The following is a 21,236-nucleotide window of genomic DNA, read 5'->3' on the forward strand; positions in this document are numbered from 1 at the left end:
AATAGATAAGAATAAATAAAAGAAATAAAAAGACTTATTAAAAGGACAACATCACATAAAAGCAAGTATATTAAAATGAGTTTTAAGAAGTGATTAAAAAGAAGTCACCAGTTCTGCCCACTTTATCTTTTCATGCAGGTTGTTGCAGAGCTGAGGGGCCCTGCTGAAGATGTAGTTAAGGTTGGGTTTTGCCAGCATGGCAAACAAGCACATTTTCAGAAAGTACCGGACGTAACCCTTCATACGATAATTTAATACATGCATTTTGGCCTCGCAGTTCCTTTGCCAAAAGCTTTTCCATTTCAAAAAATGGACCTTAAGTTAACTTGATGGCTAGATAAGTTAATGTTTATAATTATCTTGCATAGTTTCCATGAGTCACTTGTTAAATCCTACCAGAAGCTAACTAAAAAATGGTGGCGATTACATTAAAATAGCGATTGTGTTTGAGCTGTGTGCCTGTTCAGGCTGAAGAAGGGGAGACAGCTCCAGCTGAAAGTCAATTGCTTTCACAAATCATGGATGAGTGGTCGATGCACTGAGCGCAGGTTAGCGTAGCAAATGGAAACACCTCAGCGGGACTTCAGAATTTTTATCTGTCAAAGAAATAAATGGAATGATCTGGAAGATGTTGCAGGGACCTCAAACTTTCAGCCGAATGTAAATGAGACACTTGAGAGAAAAATATGATTTAGGTAATGCTCTCAGCGAGTTTGTCCAGAGAAAGCTGTTGTTTGTCAGAATGGAAATGCAGTGATCTCATGGCGGGAAGAGAAATCCAGCACTGTGTTTTCTGGTAAACAAGGAAAAATCATTAAGATCCCCAGAGTTTTGCCTGCAGGAAAGCAGAAATTGGCACTCTCATTTTCATAACCGGCCAATCTTCTGGACAACACTTTCTCATACTCTCCATATCATTATAATATGGTGTTTAAAACAGAATTTAAAATATTTTACTAGTGTCTGTGACCACAATGTAGGCGTTAACTCAGCTTCCAGTCTGACTCTTAATGAATCGTCTTGACAGCACAAGGCAGACAAACAAAAACCAGATATGTTAATAATTCATCTCTGTCTTCTATTTCATGAAAATGAGACCATGAGATCGATGAACTCCATCGGCTCCACATGTCTGTGGACGGGCAGCTTGTCTGCATCATGCGTCAGTGCAGGGGCCGGGCGTGGCTCTGTGGTCAAATAGCCAGACTCAAAATAATAACTGGGAGTCGAGTGCTTTTGTTTTTCCTCACTTCCATTTTTGTGTTCTGTCAGTGGACATTTTAATAGCACGTCTACGTAAAGTCACTAAGGACAGCTGCCAGAACTCGTTTGTTACCCGGCTGACAGAAAACTTCAGATTATTTGTCCCTGATTTGGACAGCTTCTTGGTTTAAAGTGGAAGCCAGCGCTATCATAATGATACACATTTAAAGCAAAGCAAATTATACAGACCCAAACGTTTCCCACAACTTACCTTAAATCTACATTAGTTTAAGCACTTATGAACCAGAAATGTTCATTTCTTAACAGGAAGTCCTCTGCTTCTCTGTAAACGCTGCTTACTGTCACCATCACTGTTGAAAATATTTAACTTGTGGTGTTTCAGTTTCAAGTCTGAATCTGCTTTTATCTGAAGGCAGCTGAATAACCTTAGATTGTCAAATTTAGATGTGAAAATTCTAAATCAAAACCTGAGCTTTCTCTAAGAAAGAGGAAAATACTTGCTGCATATTGGAGCAGTAAATCTATATCATAGCTGAATGTCCCAGTAGCATTTTTTCTCTTCTCTCAGCAGACAGGTTTGGGTACACGTTTGTTTTTGTGTGGCTGGAACATACTGTATATCTGCAGTTACAGCAGATTTTTGCATCTACATGTTAGTTTTATATGTGCACTGTATACGCATATGCATGCTCAGTTAACATACAAAATCTCTGTAGGCACTGTAGAATTATGAAAGCACTGTATGTATGTGTATGCTTTGAATGAATGTGGTCGGTGCATTAACATGCACGTGCCTGTTAGCGAGAGAGATTGTGCATGTTTGGTAAATGACACACATGTATATTAGATTAACTGTTATATTTATTCCCTTGATGCGGTGTAAGAGACAGATCATGTTCACAGTATGACGTTTTCTTTAATATGTATCAAGTGAAATGTGCATGTATGTGTGTTTATATTTATTCATGGGAAAAATGAATAATTAAAGTAGAAGAGTGCACTCAGTAGAGTGTAGATCTCCACCAGGTGGATGCCTGAGCTTATCGCGGTCACTCTAGATGATCTTATAATTCCAGCGAACACACCGCAGCGGGTTTCAGAGCTAAAAAAATAAAAATACACACATCATTTATTTTTTAAAAGATCCACAGGCGCTATATGTAAAATGCAGATATGATGTAATTATGTGTACAAATGTATTTTTAGCGACTTAGACAGACACAAACAGTATTAAAGCTGAAGCACAACAAAGTAGGAACTGATAACAATAGATTTGATTTAAACAGATAAAGAAAACACATTCAATATTGCCTACTTACTTAATTATGGCAGAAGCACAAATATCAAGAAAAAATGACCAAAGCAAAATAATCTGCAAGACTACAAAATCTGGCAGGTAAACACCTCTGAAACCCTCCTGGTGTGGTATGATGACATTCAGCAGACAGAACAAAAGATGTATTGTCCCTCCCTGCTCTTTTACAGTCAAAATCTAATTGAAGATAACAAAAATGGGGATTTATTTGTCTTGTAATGTGCCAAACTTTAACATATAAAGTATGGAATTAATCTGCTGAAAATGAGACCAAACTTTTCGTTTGCTGTCAGTTTTTGAGCCACAATGAAGGACAAAATGTGGCCTGAAACAGACAGTAAGCCTTGTTTTAAGACTAGCAGATTTCTGAAAACTTTTGCCGCTAATGGCTGGTTAAGAAGTCTGAGGAGTCAGCAGTCAATGACAATATAAAACTAGGGCTGTATGTGACTCAGAATTATGCCAATTAAATCAGATTCTGCAGTTCAATACACATATTCATCTTTTCCTCTCTGTATTAAGTTTTAAAGTTTGAACGGGCCTCAGCAGGATGCTCAGTGTGACAGCCAAGTGTGTGTGCAGCCAAAGACTGTATTGTATTAACTTGCTGTGGGCTGTGAATTCACCACTTCTTCACCTTATGGTGTGGTCTCTCTTTCTCTCCCTCTGTGCCACTGCCTGCATGTCTGCAACTGTTTGTCAGAGCTGCGTGAAAGTCAAGAGCACTCCCTCCACTGTAAATTCTGTGGACCTGCTCGACATGAAGCGATTTCAGCCAGCTGAGGGGTCCCTAAGTGATTGAAATTTCCATTTTTTATGGGGCATCCCTGCATAAAACAGTGAATAAAACAGGTTTTTCAGTAATTGTGAATCACCACAACCACGAGAGGTCATTGAGCATACAGTCATAAATGTGCACACGAAATATTAGGCTGATTGGTCCAGTAGTTTGTTCGATTAGCTGTGGGTGGACAGAAACACACACACACACACACACACACAAACACACACAGCAAAATGCATCAACCCTCTCCAACCCTATGCCAGGTTAAGATAATAATAAAAAAGTGAGATTTTCAAAGACATGCTTGCAGTATTAAACGTTGCTGCGCTCATAATTTCCTACTTCAGTCTGTTTAATGTGAAAACATGAAATGATAAGAGACTGCAGGGAGTATAAGTTGGTTTCCAAGTTCAAACATCTTCCCCGCTGAAGTGTCCTTGAGCAAAAACTGCAAATCCCCCAGCAGCTCCAGGGTTCCTGTTCTGTAGCATAACCTGACCAAACTGTGCAGTCTGTTCTCTCTGAGGAGCTGAGGGGTGGAAGAGAGGACTTCACTCAAGAATCAATATAGTATCATGATATTATATCTTTAGGAAATCCAACAGTGTTTAATTTCTTATTTATGTGAAATCAAATGCCTCATTAGTTGTGTGTCTAAATGTTTCCACAAAGCATGTGAGCTGAATTTAGAAGCCTGTAATACTGTATAAATGCCCAGTGGGTTCAGTATAAAGCATGGTAGATTCTGATTTCACAGAAAGTGTTGGTGAACACTGTGACCTGCAGTAGTCTGAGCCCTCTGGTCTCATGTATCACTGCACTGTCATCTTCATTCATCTCTGTTATTGATTCATCTGTGGGATTGCTTTTGCCATGACGCAATACAAGGAGGAGGACTGGTGCGCACAGAGGGCGCTCACCTCTGACCTCGCACATAAATCACCCCCCTCTAATAAAATTGACTCGTCCTATTTCTTTTCTCCCTCACCATTTCCTGCAGGGTCAAAGCCAAGAAAGGGGTGAACCTGCTCGAGACCAAGTCGAAGAACGCCCAGTGGAAGGTGGACTGGGAGGTGCAGTCCGGCGCCAAGCACTCCATCACCACCATCGATGTGAACAAGAACAAAGCAGTCAAACAGGGGTAAGTCAACAGCCCCGGGCCAAAACACACCGCGTCTCTCTAACCAGCTACCGCAGCTGCAGCTGTTGATTCCTGCCCTCACTCCCGCCACACAAAGATATTTATCTTCCTAAACAATGGACAAAAGGTCTCCAAACAGGTTTCCTTGCATGCAACGGTCATAGTTCACTCTCTGATTAAAGGCAGCTTTTAAAGCATACACCACTCTTTGTAAATGCCCCAGAAGCTGTAAGATAAAATACGGCTTTGGCCCTCAGCAGTGACTAAAGCACCCTCTGCTTTATAGCACAAAGTTAAATGAATGGAGATGTTATCTGCCGAGTCTCGCTACATCTGCTGTTAATTCAGTCTACGTGGAGTGATGAGGTAGACTATTTTGACTGGGGGCATTAAAATACCTTTGAGATGAGATCTTGTCTAACAGCAGTAATTATGCCAAGTTCCTCAAAGGAGTAAAAACACCTAATCACAGTCCTACAGTGTCTGACGGGACTGTAATGGACTCTGTCTGGGCAGATTCTACGGTAAACGCAACTTTATGGTAATAGAGAAACTGGAGTTGCTAAGTGATTTGCAGGCTTAATGTAGTCTAAATGGTGTATAGGCTATTAATCGTTTGTTAGGTTGCTTTTAGGGATACGACCTAAATGATTTAACCAGTAAATATAGGCATTAACATGTGGCGGCAGCTTAACCCTTTGAAATCGGGATCGACATCACTTCTCTTGTGCTGCGTTCAGATGCCTCTTACAAGCTATATGACCCTTTACAAAATGAGCAAATTGTTTTGATTTCTTTGGAAAACAAATGGAAAAAGGCAGTGACCAACTTGGCAAGAAATGCCCTTCAAGTTGCAAGAAATTTTACTGAAAAAAGTTGTTTTTAAAGGAGGGGAGGCTTATCATAAAATAATCCTGAAAATATGGGAAAAAAAATCTGTATTTATAGTATTTTATATTTAAAAACTGTTACAGAAAAATAAGAAGAATAACATATATCAAATAAAAACATATAAATATATTTTTTATTTAGTGTTTTTTCTAGGCCATTTTCCTGTTTGTTTTTGTTTTTTGTTTTTTTTTTGTTTGTTTGCTTTTTTTTATGTTTATTTTCAGGTCATTTTTGCGTAACTTTTTTACTATTTTTTGACTAGATTTTGTGCCATGCCTTGTTATGTAGCTTGTTGTTTTTCCCCTATGTTTTCAATAGAAATCAAAACAATTTTCTCAGGATTTAAAGGGTTATAGGCCCAGTTTTACACCTAAAAAAACAACCCCTTATAGCAGCACAGTCATGGCTGAACACCTGGTGGCCTGCAGCTTGGCAGCCAGCTAACTTGGGTGTAATCGTATCCACTGTCGGCAACATATCTTGCTGTAGTGTCTTTCCACTTTTTTAGAGGCTATTTGCTTGGAAAAAAGTGTTCTAATGACAACTATTGATAGAAAGTTTATGTAATATTCAGAATTACTAAGGCAAAGCTTTTGCACTTGCTGTATTGATAAACGCTTTGAGCATCAACCAGAATTTCATTCACCTCAATTGAATTGAAGTGGATGCAGAAATCTCAGAGTCTGCAAATTAAGACGAAACTTTTTAAACAGATGCCACAGCAGGTAGGTGAGAAAATAAGGTCCTCTTTTTGTTTGGGGAATTTGAGTGAACGGATCCTTTACACAGCTGCTTGCACGTTAGCCCAGGGTACATCAATAACGTTTTGTTTGTGGGTTTCTTACATGGGTACAGTTTGGCCTGCTGTTGAGCTAGTTCCACTGAGGGAAAGCAACTAAAAATTTACAACCATAAATCACAGTATGTGATGCGTTCAATTCATTAAGAACTGAAGCACTGGGAGTTACGCTGGTTATCACCAAGCCTCGGAGACATTAGCAACTGCTGGTCTAAATATTGGCATCCCGGTGGACTCCTTCATGGCTGGGGAGAGAGCGAACAGAGAGGAGGCAAAAGGAGCAGCCTTACCTGAAAAAGAAATCCACTATTCCTCTCTTGTTTACTTCTTAGCGCCTTTGTGGCAGTCTTTCTTGCTATATTTAGTGACCCATGTCCTGTAATCTTTGCCACCCTGTCACCGTGTGTGAAATGTCCAGTAGGGGGTCAAGCATGGATAGAGAAACAACGTGTCACGCTGCATTTTGTCAAAAACCCAGTCAATTCTGTGACCACCTAAAGCCAAACAGCTCAACAATCGCATTTGGAGTTATAAAGAGTGGTGTCACGGAGGAATTCATGTTTTAATGCTCCGTTCCCATCAAATAGATTGAGCGTGAGTGTAAAATCTTTTTATATAAAAAAGCCACCATGCCTCTGGAGATTTTCTTGTGGAGATGTAGTGTTGTGAAATTGCTTCACATTACATGTAATTTAGGTTGTTTGGAGGTCTGCATGAAGTCTTTATTTGTATCAGAATAGAGCAGAATTTATTTAAGATTTGTGCTGTACTCATCATGAAGGCACCATTAAGCTGATTTCTTTTACAAACCTAAAGTGATGTCAGTTGCCTCAACCTTAAGCAGCTATGTGTATATTTGTATGTGATTATTACATCTGTAAAAGTTGGCAATCCAGATGTTTCTCTTCATCTGATCATATATTGCATTGTATTATCTACAGTCATTGCAATCCTATACACAGTGGCTTTAACCTGATTTTTACCATAAAGGAAGGGGTGCAGAAAATGCTCACATTAATCATCTTTTACTAGTGAAAAGAGTCAATTTAAACCACAACAGAGTGCCATATGGATGACATGCTATTTGTAGAGTTGCATGGAAGTCAACATGAACTTGGTCCTCTCAACTAAAAGCCAATTCGATTTTTTCACTGGACTTGGGATTATTTCAGAAAATAAGCTCTGTGGCAAACAGAAATGTACGATACTTACATGTTGTATTCATCTTCACAAATGAACGCAATTTTTTAAGAGTTTTTAAGCTTTAATGTAATCACTAAAAGTAAAAAGCTAATGTTAGGTTCTAAATGAACTACACTGTGGTTGCATGACTTTAATGTCACCATCACAACGAGGCTGTAAAGCGATGTTTGGAGTGATGATGTTTGTAGTCTCATTAAGCCTCTTGTTAGCCTTTTATAAGACATGCAAAAGCTTAAAAATTTACACGTGGGGTATTAACTAAAAGATTTTATGCTTTAGAACAAAGCTTGAAATCCTCTGAAACGTATGCAAACCACAGAGCTTTCCAGCTGGCACTGGACATCAGTATGATGTCACACAGACGTTGGACTCTTATGTCAGAGAGACATTAGATTTTGGTTGTAATATAAATCAAGTTCAGGATATTTATATGTCTAACAATGTGAGAATTTCACATTGTGTGGATATTGGGTTTTGTTCTCCATACCTTACAACTAACAGGTGTTCTAAGTCAAGATGATGTTGGTGTGAAATTTTGGAAGATGTTGGATTTTGGTCACTTAACAACAACTTGGAAACAACCAAATATCAACGTCATTTTTGTAATTCTTTTATTCATTAAATTTTGGTTACCCAGTGCTGCAACCTAAATTCAACCAAATATCAACGTCTAACAACACTGGTGGCCATATAGGTCATGACATCTAACCCAGAACACATTCAAAACACCCACTTTAATATGAAGGAAACAGAATTCCACATTTTCCCACATAAATGTATTTCTTACCAGATTAATTGCAAAACATGGCAGAATGTAAGGGAGCCAAAAAGTGGGGAATAATTCCCATTGCTTCCTGAGTATTAACAAAAAAAGGAAAAATGCACAAATACAGATCTGCAGTTTTATATGTTTTAATGGTTTTCAGGTGTGTTTCTGTTATCACGCTTTCAGCACCGTTATTCCCTGCAGCTTTCTTTTTGATGGTATTCTACTTTATTTTATCTAGAAAATGTATTCAAACCTGTTTCCTTTCGTTGGGTGAATGAGCTTTTACTGCAGCATACAACCGTGCAGGAGCCTAACTCAGACTTTTTACAGTAATGAGCCCAAAATAAAAACATGAATTCTCAAGACAATTCTTCCCCTAATTACCCAATTCAATGCAGTAATAAGCACAATTCAAACATGTTTTCTAAGTTCAATAATTGTTCTTGTCCATATATGTTTATTTGCAAAATTACAGCAGCAAACAAGTAACTGCTCACTATTTAAAGCCCTCCCCCTCCACACCCACATAATCCCTTCTCCCCCCAAAAAAGACAAATATAAACACACCAGCATCATTTTGCATCTCATTGGTGAATACGTCTGAGTACCAGTTCTGTTTGAACATCTGGTTTTGTTTACTCAAAATTACCTGAAACTGAGGAAACGAGGTGACAGTGTTTTCCCTTCGGGGCGTATTGTTGATCTCTTCATCACTCTCTTCTCTTTATTATTCTCTTCTTATTTCCAAGTTTCTCTTCATCAGATCACTCTCTCGTCAATGCTGGAATTATTCAACCTATTTATTCTTCTGTAACCGCCCATCTGGAACGATCCCATTCCAGCAGCGGCTCGTTGATAACACCACATGAACCAATGCATTATTGATCGTGGTCAATGGCTTTCAAATGAATAATGTTCTTTAAAAAGCTGTGGCATTACCACTGTCGCAGTCAGGACAACAGAAATAACTGGGCGTTTATAAGATGAGTCTCATTTTTGTGCTCTGAATAATTCAATGTTAAAAAGCAGATGAAACAGGAAAAAGGATTCAGAGCACATTTTTAAAGTGCCAATATTGACTCCCAACAAAACTTCTGCAGCACAGACGCGGACTGACAAGCACTCTTTCATTTCTTTCATCCGGTTTTCAAAGCTGCTCCGTCGCCACTGATGTTTGCCCATTTTGAAGCAGCATGAAAAAGAAAATGTTTTTTTTAGCGCAATAGATGTTCTCTAGGGAGTGTTTACATAAATTGTTCCAACACCCAAGGGAAAATCTTTTATTACAACAATGTGCATTTTATTTTGAAGGTAAGTTTTGTGGGCCAAAAATTGGAAAAATATTGAGCAGTGTGGGGAGCACAGCAGATAATGTCTCAATTTTAGCAGTTTCTCAGTAATTTGAACTATTTTTTTGATCAATATTTTCTTTGTTATTTTACTCTTTTTTTAAAGTATAATTTCACATTTTCGGAAATGCAATCATTTCCTTTTTATGTGAGAGTGACATGAGAAGATCGTCTACCTCATGCCTGTCTATTAAAGTACAGAGCTGAAACCATAGACTATATAAATATGGACTGTGCGTCTACACTTTCTCCCACTGTGCAGAAAGTGAAGCTAAAAAGTCCCAGATACAAGATGTCATGCTTACCAAGAGTCTGCACGTCGCTTTTGGCAATGGGCCCCATTATATGGAGTTCCTGCACATACCTGTTCAAACCATTTCTTTTATTTTGGTGCCATTATTACCCATACTGCAGCCAGCCACCAAAGGGAAATTTTGATGTTTTGGCTTCACTTTTTGGGAGCTGTCCTGTTGTCCATGTTTAAATACAGTCATGGCCAAATGCAGGATGTGCTTAGCCTAGCTTAGCATAGGCATGGAAAAAACTAGTAGTTAAAAAGGGGAGAAGCATCATATTGTGTCATATCCTCCTGTTTATATCCTTATCCTTGTACTGGTAAAATCTGGTCTGCATGTTTAGCTGCGGTTAGAGTAGCTTTGTGACCCGAACACCAGCTCCACCAGCTGCTGAAATCCTCATACAACATGGAGATGATCAGTTTCACTGAGGCATCTGCAGTCAGCCTTAAGTTGGACTATATTTTGTAAGAAAAATAAAAATATGGGTGTGAATTACAATTCTGCAATTATTGAAAAGGACCCCAATAACAGGCAATAAAGGAATGCTTTTTATATTAAGAAGTTCTATCACATGTAAGCTGTCATCCCTTCAAACACATCCAAAAACTTTCAGGATTTCCCAATTTATTTGTGGTGGCCTGCCTTAAAACACCTGCTGCCACAAATAGATTTTCTATTTTTGGAGCTGGACTATTTATGAAGAGTTCTGTTGAAATATATATACCAATTGGTTATGCATTGCACTTCTTGGAGTGCACAGCACACTCTGGGTACAGATGGAGCATCAGAGAGCTCAGAAAGTTTGCATCCGCCCACTGCAGCTGCTCCTCTCATCCATCAGTTTGATCAGATCAGCTGATCAAATCAATCAACAGATTGATAGATCAGTTATCAAAGACCAATTTTCGCAATTTATCTTTAATCCCTCACACATTTCAAGTATATATGAAGCAGGCGAGCACCATGTATACTCAGGAGGCACAGCACTACAGCAGAGTTCACTGGTGTTTTGGCAGCACTAAGAGCCCAACACACAGTCACTGAAGTTACAGTTGTAGTGTTACATGGAAGAAAATGGACCACAGCAGTTAATGCATCTGCCTGGTCTGTCTGTTAACCCCTTGAAACCTGGGCGAAATGACTTGATTTCAGCAATTTAAACAATAACAAAAAGGGAAATGAGCTGGAAAAAAGCTGCTCAAAGGAATTCTGTAAAAGAATTTCTAATATTTCAACATAATAATTATAAATAAGTTTAGCTCCCTAGGCACTTTTCCCTAGCTTAAAAAAAAGAAAAAAATCCAAATCTTCTAATTTCTCATAATATTCCAGGCATTTCTTACCAAGTTGCCCATTGCCTTTTGCCTATGTTTGTGAAAGAAAGCAAACCAATTTGCTTAGGGTGGAAAGGTTTAAATACTTGTGAAAGGAGTCCGAATTCAGCACAACGAAAGTGATGTCGATCCAGGTTTAAAGGGGTTAAATACAACAAGTGGGCACAGGTTTTTGTACCCTGGTCTTTTTACAGGCGCAGTGATACCAAACCTGGCAACCTCACTGTGAAGAAAACTCTCGCAGGCTCACTGTGCCAACTGTGGTTCACCAGAAAAATAGTTCCAGTGTGTAAATCCCCTTAAAACTTTAATCTCCCTAACTTTATTTCAGTTGAACATTCCTATACTTTGCTTTAAATGCTTTTAAAAATCAGTGTTATAGACTTAAGTACTTCAGATTTTATATTATAGACTTAAGCATGGCCCATTCTGAGCCTTCAGTTCACCATCTCTGTTCTTGGGCTGTTGTAACTCTGCCTTGCAGCGCTTTGATCCGATGAACTCTCCCTGTTAATCAGTTCAAACAGACCTCTGATCAAAGAATGAAATCCCCTCGAGCTCAGGAAAGGCCCCAAGCTACAGCTTTTAAAATATATACTTTGTGCTATACAGACCGTACATCATTAACCTAATGGAAACAAGACTGGACTTTCTGAAGTCATGTTTACTTCCCTCCTCTCCTCCTGTTTGAAATCACTCACTTTTCACCGCCCACTACTTTGTAAAAACACCTTAATGCTGAATTGTGTCTGACATCAATATCAGTGTCTTTTTTTATATATTCATTGCCATCAAATCTGAAGGAAAGACTTACATGAAATATTTATAAAGGACCACAACGGAGGACAGGACAGCTCACCGAAACATTTCCTTGTAGAATGATAATTCATTTTTAAACCCTAAGAACTGGACTCAAGTAACATTAATTAGCTAACACATACATAATTTAGTATTTTGATGAAAGGTCACTCTATAACTCCATTGAGATGGCCTAAGGAAATTTAATATGTGTATGCACAAGGTCTCTTTTGGCATCACACACTTACGTCTAAAGCACTAGGAAAGCGGTGGTGTTTGGAATGAGAACAGGCTGCCCTGAACATCCAAAACTGACAGCGAAAAGTACCTAGCACGTCATATTTTGATGTTTTGCAGTATGTGTTGCTAAGTGCCACCTAGTTCCATTTTACCGGAGAAAAGGCAGACATCTCTACGGCCGATATCTCCAACACTCGACAACTCACACCAAAACAATCTAGATCGATAAATAGCACTACAAGTAAGAGAAAAAATATGTATTTTTGATTTTAGAGTGAACTGTCCCTTTAAGGTAAACCTGTGGGTTTGGTTACCTTTGTTGTTGGCATTGTAAGGAGATAGAAACCCGAAACAGGCCAATCAGATAAGGCCATGTGCATTCAGACAGTGATGTGATATTTCTGATCTCAAAAACCATGTCAAAATGACAAGTGTGCAAATGTGTTTTTTTGTTTCCACTTACATTTTAAACATTTTACTCTGATAAAAAAGCATTCCCTCTAACCCAGATCAGTGCATTGTGAACATCATTTTTCCTTCCTCCGGCGCGGTGGCAGTCGACACTGTATTGAGCGGCTGTACATGTACTCACTCCAGCGGGCCATATTGATGACAGCTTTAGTGTGTCACAGACAGACGGGGGTGTTTGTTTTCAGTGAGTGATGTCGAGACAAATAGGCTGAGATCTCATCACGATGTTCCTGAGAGGAGCCTTTTGTGGGTGGAGGCTTGCACAGATAGTTTGATGCAGCTTTCATTAAAAGGCTCTCAGGCTGAATGGTGGGACGGGTCCCTGCTTTTGTGAAGGACAGACGGCTATAGCGCCTCGCTCTCAGCTTAGAGGTGAGGTTTTGGCGGGATGCTTCTCGTCACGGGTGGAGAGAGATTTAATTTGCCCCTTCGCCACCAGTGAGACAGTTTCATGTAAGGCTTGTTGAACCTGAGGATTACAAACCCAACAAGCAGGATTTTCATAACAGGGGGGCTGTTATCGCTGCTCCATCACTGGCATGCTTGCGATGAAATCCCAGCTGAAGTGTTGGTATCTTCACACTGCAGAGACGAGCAAAAGAGAGTATGCTCGAATATTTCATGTGTATGGCCATGAGAACAATCAGGTCACCTACCAAAAGCTATTGATTGGTCAGAAGCGAATCTGCAGCCACTGCAATTACGGTTATTTGAAAGAGTGAGGTAGAACCAAATTTGCAATCCCCTTGCACAAGCTCCACACTCAAGCCTTAAGATGAAAGAAGAAAGCCAGCAAGATTAGGGAGCAGTGATTGTTTATTGGAAAGCACACTGCTCACACTGAATTCACAGCATATGATAACTCCATCTAAGTAAGCAGGAAAGCCATTTGAAAACTGTCACTTCTCAGCCGTTTTAACATCTCTGTGTATAAGTGGAAACACATATATGAAAATAAAGAAGTCTGACGTCAGAGTAGATTTTTTCATTAATGCACAAATAAATAAATCATGTCTGACATGAAGCTTTATGAATCAGAAAGAAAATACAACCCACTTTCCGGCAAAATACCTTTGCCATATACTTGTCATTGAAAATTTGATTGCCATCGTGATTACATACAGAAAAAGATTTTGTAAATCAAAAAGTGTGACATATTTATACTGCACAGAGCTCATAGTGCTGGATGGTTGGGCGCATAGAGTTTTGAAACAGCACATTGATTCCTGTGTTTTTACATTAAGACATTGTAAAACACTTTGTTAAGGTTCCCAATAGACGTTTTGAGTTAAATATTTAATAAGTCATTTTGTCCAGTGCTTTTCATCAATGTTAAATTTTCAATATTTAACCAATATTCAGTTCATTTAAGAGAAATCAGTTCCAACATTTGATAAAATTATTTGAGCAGAAACACACAAATGGACATAGAATTGTAGGACTCAATATTTACATGCACATTTTTCTCCCCCCAATAAAAACATGAATGTAGCAGGGGATTTTTATTTTGGAGACAATGACACCATAAATAGACCCCAAAATTTCTGAAACCTACTGTTTCCTACCCTACCCCAATGTTGAAACCAAACACGCCCTTGCACGCACACATTGCCAAGCAGATTAGTAAGTGAAAAAAACAGCAATCTACAGATTGAAACAAGATTTTACAATGGCTCAAAAATACCTATTTACCGTGATCATTTTATCATACCTTGACAGCAGGGTATGACAGCGATACGGTTTAGTAAAAGACAAAAAATACATATTAGAAAACACTGAAAGAGACTGAAAGAAAACTAAAGTGGACTTGAGTTAAAATTATTTTGTTCAACTCTTTTTAAGGTCTATAATTAATTTTCTTTTTTTCAATTTGCAGATATGTTCAGCACAGGTGGAGTTACATTTTAAACATTTGATATTTCTTTGAATTTCATATGAATGCATTTTGTAGGAAGGTTATTTTGCTCCATTTGAGGCTATTGTAATGATAAGAAGGCTGTGTCTAATGTTTTGAAAAGAAAGTGCAGACCACTAAGGGTAATAAAAAGCAGGACGTTTTGGTTTATTGATACATCATTATTTAGACTTAAGTAGGGCTCAGTCCAGAAGGAATCATTTTGTATTCAGTGTTTGTTACCAGAAAAAAAAAACAGTTTATAAAGGGATTACGGCACTGAAGGATTAAATTGCAGCATGAGAGAAGGATTCTTATTGTAATATGCTTTAGCAGAGTTTCAGCTTTTTCACCTTGACTTCATTTAATCAAGAAAGGTGTGAACTGAAACCACTTATCATAATGGCTGGGAATTATTTTCACCAGAACCACTAATATTATATCGTCTCTTCACACCCTTTTTGTTTACATCAAAACTTGAATAACATTGCAGCTGCTACTGCTGCCTATTTTTTTAAAAATCAAACAATGACATTTCTGAAAGTTTAGAATGGTAACATTTCAAATGGGAGGTCAGTTGTCCAGCTGTGAAGCTTCAGGTTGCAAACAGCAAACTGTGACCTTTAAGGTCCGACATGTTCGCTGCCTTGTTTGTGTCATGAAGTCTGAGATCCAGACTGAAGAAGCTGTTTCGGCTACTGTTAACTGAATGAAATGTCACAACGTCCATTTCATCGATGAATGTGACTGACAACTTCTGTGAGCTCTGCTGAATAAATAAGATTGATTAAACTCCCCTTGAAGCCAAAAACAAGATACTGGCTTTTATCCTGAAATCCTCTTTGGACGGCTTATTGGATATCGACTCATTGATCCATCCAGAAAACTGAAAACGATATTAAAAGTACATTCAGCTCTTCTGTCATTTCAGTAAAAGACAATAAAGCTGTGATGTCATTTTCTAAAGGTTAACAGCAGCATACATATAATCTCATGCTGCCTTTGTGTTTTTATCTCATGTGTCACGAAAAGACACGCCTTCAGATATGCAGATGTGGAATAAAACTGAATAAAGAACAAATACTAAAATACATCACCTGACAAGTTTCAACTGGGCTCTAAAGCTTTTGGCTGCAGTTCTTTACGTTGATGCCTTTATGAATACATAGTCGCTTTTTTCAACTCACGGGGACCTAAGGAAAACTTAAAAATAACAGCAAAGCAGTGTGTCGACAGCTGTTTAATAATAAAACACTTTCCTGTCAACAATTTCATCACCAACGCATGCAGTGCCAGAATTTCTTGTTGTTATTGCAGCTGACATTTGGCCTTTATTTTAACTTTGCCTTTTTGTGTGTTTTTTTGGTCTGGCAGGGATGTATTGGGCAATGTCGAGGTGATGCAGTTGGACTTCGAGATGGAAAACTTCACCAGCCTCTCCGTGACCAGAAGGATCAATTGGAACATCGACTACAAGGGGCAGAACCCGCCTCCCGATTCAGAGAAGGTGGTGACGGAGTTGACGGTGGTGCAGCGAGATATTCAGGCCATCATCCCGCTCGCTATGGTGAGTGGAAGTATAGCTCAGTATATAGACTCATATGGGAGGGATTGTTATCAGTCTAAGATTCATCTAATTATCGTTATTTAACGTCTTGAAACCTGAGCAAATTGGCTTAATTTAAAAGAAAAAAAGATTAAAAAAGGCAATGAGCAACCAAAGAAATAACACTGAAAGAAATTAGTTAAAAAAAAAAAAACAACTGAAAATTAGTACGAATAAATAAATAAATAAAATGAAATAGATTTTTAAAAAAGGCGAACAAGACAAAAAAGTGTTTAAAATGCAAAATAATTATATAACATAACTAATTTATTTGAATGTATAATTCTGAGGTTTCAAAGGGTTAAAGTTAAGTTTTAGTTTAATAAACCAAAACAACAGAACTGAAATGCCTCATTTTAAACAATGTCTCCCATTTACATTGTGCCTTAAGCTTTCAAAATGTAAGACAGATGAGTGGAGGCCATCAGTAGGTCTGATTTCATTCAAGCCTTGTTCCTTGTGAAATATAACACCACTCTTTGTGTGGCTGCACAGTGCAAGCAGCCACACAAAAGTTTGTCATATCTGGTTGGTTTCTGCATGGCTCCGACAGTGCCTCTGTAGTGCTGAGAAATGTTACTCTGTTAGTCACAGCTGCTGTAAGATTATATTTATATGTAGTGTTTTTCTAACGTATACGTTTTCTAACACTGCGGCACAATGCATACTCTCAACCCTATCTCCAGGAAACTACATTTGTATGTTGCTAAATTGGATTCATAATGGAAGTTGTGGTGGCAACGTATTCGCTGTTCGGATTATGTTAGCAGACAACATTTCTTTGAGCTGATAAAACACTGTATTTATGTACCGACCTGAGGAGGTGGTCGAGGTGGATGGTGAACAGACAAAGGGACTGCGACCCCAGAATCCATTCACTTCTGTGGAGACAACAAAAGCCATTTTGATTTTGTCATCGTCAATCAACATTTTACTGATTCATTCAGTATCAACAGTTTTGCAACTTACTAATACTCACTAATACTGTACCTTTAAATGTCTTTATTCATGACAGCCTGCATTTGTATATAAGTAAATATCACGCACAGAGCATCAGACATAAAACGGACAGCTTCTCATTGCAAGTAAATCTAATCAACACCTACACAGGCTCCAAACGACGTGCTGATTGTTAAGAAAGACAACCAATTCTGGAACACTTAGGTATCTATTACTTTTAATTGGAGCGCCTCTCATTGCCTTGTGAAAGGTGCAATTAGTGAAGGTAGTAAACAGATTATGGGAACAAAGGGAAATTAATCAAGCAAAAGGTGCTGAGTACCTCTGGCTTTGCCGACTTCCTCTCTTGTGTTCTTGCTTCAATCACCTGTTCGAGTTAGAGCCAGTGATAAAAGTCCAAACCCACATGATATTTGCTCATTAAAATTTACACTGCATGGTAAATGATATAGAAGACTGGATGTATGTAGTGTGTAGAAGTAGATGTTGGTTTTTCTGAGGACATTGCGGTGTTCATGGTGGGCAAAGGTCATCGTCGCAGCTCTGAGAATCTTCAAGTACAGTGTTTTCACTGTCATCGATTTGCATAATTACAGCGGTGTCTCACCTGAAGCTCCGTTAAATAAACCTGATCTGCAGTTGTGACTTTGTGTGTACAGCACATCTGTTGCAACATAAGGTTCACTTCATGTCTCCGGTCCCGGTGAAATTTGGAATTAGCATGCGTCTTGTACCCAGATGTGTTTAGCTGCGTTGCAAAATTAGATTTCTGCCTGTGTGACTTTTGCTTGTAAAAATTTACATTCTGAAGCAGGATGGCAGCAACGTTTGGTGCTTTTTCTGTAACTGCCTGCCAGTTTTGCTCCGTGTATTACTCTGTAGTTACATCAGTGGGTAAATTGAATTGATTCTAATGATTTTTAGCTGCAGTTTCTGAGCACAGAACTTGTGTTAACACTAGACGGAGCAGTAAAAGAGGACTGGCGTTGTCATCTTCTCCAATATTTTTGGTTGGCAGGGAATTTTACGGACGTCAGTAGCTTCCTTGTCACTGTAAAAAGAAGACTTGGCTACATTTGTTTTGAAATGGAAGGAAAGGAAAAGATGATCAATTCAGAAAGTTTTCACACCCTGGGAATCCTCTGAGTGCTTCCAATTACTCTATCGAGTACAGCTGACATCGTCATTGATAGAAATAGTCACAAATTTGCTTCAAAACCAAATTTGAGAGCAACTCAGATCAACTCTGCTCATTGCTCTCTCTAAAATTTCAGAAGGCACAGTAAAAGGCTCAGACTAACTCTAAAAACTTTCATCATCAGGCAGCATTTATCGATTTAAAGATCGGACGGACTCCTGCAGGTCGGTCACCTGTGGTCACCTTGAAAGATAAGGTTTAATCCATCATTTCAGTAGGGGTGACTAATTGGGTTGTAAATTACATCCGAACAAAAAAAGTGGATGTTCCATATCACCCAGCAGGAGATGTGACACAGTTAAACAATGGTAACACCACATTATACATGACTGATGAACTGAAAACAGTTGGTCTTATCGGAGCAGAAAAGAACAGACCAACTTCATCATCATGGCAGGTTGCTGAGGAGCTTAAAGGGGCGGTGTGCAGTGGCAAAGATGTGTGATGTACAATCAGAAAGTCAAGAAATGACTTCACTCTACCTCTAAAGATCATTTTAAAGGTGTGGTTTGTAAGATTTAAGGATTTAGGCTTGTATCAGCTGCTGTAATGTTAGACATTTTAACCAACCTCAGATGGCCAGTTTTTGGCATTTCTGCATTGGCTTTGTCTTACAGCCTCAGAAGTTGCGGCTTGGTTGAAAATAAAGCAGTTTCACAAAAAAAAAAAATCAGTGTTTTTCCGACACTGTTTATTTCTATCTATAGTTGACACAAAAACGTGAATGGTCCTATCTAGAACTACCATTTGGTTTGTCCATTCTAGGCTACTGTAGTGACATGGTGGTGCAACATGCTGATCTCTGTGAATGAGGGCCTGCTCCATATTTATATATAAATGGCTTATTCTGAGGTAACAAAAACATTATTCTTTTTACGTAATTATATGCTTAAGAAAACATGCTTATATTATGTTCAATTTATTTCAGTATATCCCCCTAAAACCTACACAGTGGACCTTTAAATCAGTAAATTTACGATCATACTGAGCTGTATCACATTGCATAAAAAAGCAGGATGGGAGGATAGCATGAATTAATGCCTTCATCTAAATGTATAATTTAAGTTGCTCATATTGGTTTGTTGCCTTTTGATTATCACCCTCTGGAGTTGGTCCAGATGTAACATTACACCACAGAAATAAATGTTTGTTCTCCAAACTGGAAGACTGACTTCAGGGTTACTATTATCCAGGGAAAAATGAATACTGACAGTGGTGCTTTTGTGCTTTTCGTTGTTGCAGTTATGTTTAACCTCTGCTGCACATTGTTCTTGAACAGCCCTGGAGCCTTTTTTAATGTGATGTGAATAATCTAATGACTTTGACTGATTGTTGAATGGAAGAACAGTAATAACTGCTGTTGCGGCTATGAAAGTTGAGTTGCCAGTGTGGACTCGACCCTGCAGCAGGTGCTTATCTCTTAGCCCTTAACAAGAATACAATGCGGCTCTGAAGTACAAAAGTGATGTTTTTATGTTAAGCATCAGAATGTGCTGTAATTAGCACAGAGAACATGGTCGCTGTGTGTTCATAAATCAAGCAGTGTGTCTTGAGGGCTTTTTATGAGCACACCTGCACCTCTCAGGTCAAGGAGCTAGTGTTTAAAACATAAATGAATCAGGTAAAAGGAAAAGAGGCTGAGAAAACTGACTTGTTTTTCCTGTAGAATAACTGTCATTTTAAGGGTTTGTAGTTGATGCAAACCATCCTGCACTTTTCAGCCTGTGCCATACACCCACTGAGAGGCTTGTAGAACAGATCAGCACTTTCAGAAACTGCTGATATAAAGAGGTGGGAGGTTTTTCTGTCTTCAAAATACAAATTTTGTGCAACAAAAGCAACAGAGATGGCGGTTTGGGATGGACCCCTATAGTAACTTTTGACAGAGGACTGTCTGGAGAAAGAGAGAGAGAAAAGAAAGAGCTGGTAAATCGACAGTTAAGAGCATAAAAAAAGAGGGTTTTTATGGTTGGCAGACCACAGATTGTGTGCCAACTACAGTTGACCTGCTGCAGATAAAGGACGGAAGGAGGGAGAAAAGGGGGGAATTACTAGTGAATTTACAATGTGAAAAAGAGAAACAATTCCTGAATGGTAAGGTTAAATCAACCCCGAGGCTCGTCACACAGTTTAGGCCACTGTTAACACAAAGCCATCAAAGCCCGCTTTCCCCGGACGTACTCATTACTTTGAAGGGAGAAAGCTGAAGAAAACAGGAAGGAGGATGCTGAGCAGGGGGTATGCCAGATTTCCTAACTCCATTAGCAGCTCTGTGCCACAGAAGCAACCAGATGTTAAATAAAAAATGACGAATCCCACAGCTTGAAGTCACGCTTCACTTATTTACATGTATATGTTTGTGCATTCATAAAGACACACATCTGGCAAAGTGAATTGTTTACATAATGTAAAAGCAGGTGGAAATTATAGGAATTTAACATGCCATTTAAGTTTCACACGCTGAATAAACTCGCTTCACTGCTTGTTAAACCAAGCAGGCTCCACAGTCATATATTACATTCAAATGGACAAGAATAACCACAACAAATTACTATATGTCATCTGTAAACACGGTTTGGACAAAAAGGTAATTATTTGTTGGTCTAATAGACTCTGTGAATGAGTGGCATTAAAAAAACAGTGTGTATGAGGGGGCATATTGACAGAAAAGGAATATAATATAATAAGTATTTATTTAATTATCTGTTTATTTATAGAGTTTTTTGAGTTTATAGAGTTTATTTGATAGAGACAATGCAAATTAACATAGTACAACTTCAGCTTATTACAAACAAGCTGTTGTAATGTAGTAACTGATGTTTCACATATTGAGTTTTTAGCTATTGCTACTCTCCAAATCCTGTCCCTAGTTGGGCTACTACTTAAGAAAAAGAGGAAGATATCAAGGTTACATACAATAATGTGCATACAGTAACAGTTATGGTGAAAAAGAAGACAAAA

At 38.5% G+C, this 21,236-nt stretch overlaps 1 protein-coding gene across 2 annotated transcripts in view; it reads left to right on the forward strand.

Annotated features, from left to right (window-relative positions):
* tmem132e (transmembrane protein 132E) overlaps nucleotides 1–21,236 on the forward strand; it is a 445,874-nt gene that overhangs the window by 371,970 nt on the left and 52,668 nt on the right. For both annotated transcript variants that reach the window (XM_042499185.2, XM_042499184.2), the window contains exons 3-4: nucleotides 4,324–4,464; nucleotides 15,886–16,078. In XM_042499185.2, coding sequence (XP_042355119.2) covers nucleotides 4,324–4,464; nucleotides 15,886–16,078 — 334 coding nt within the window. The remainder of the gene's footprint in view (nucleotides 1–4,323; nucleotides 4,465–15,885; nucleotides 16,079–21,236) is intronic.

This window comes from Plectropomus leopardus, chromosome 15 (genome assembly GCF_026936395.1).
Source record: "Plectropomus leopardus strain MGB_pleo_1.0 chromosome 15, ASM2693639v1, whole genome shotgun sequence".
NCBI classification, from domain to species: domain Eukaryota; kingdom Metazoa; phylum Chordata; class Actinopteri; order Perciformes; family Serranidae; genus Plectropomus; species Plectropomus leopardus.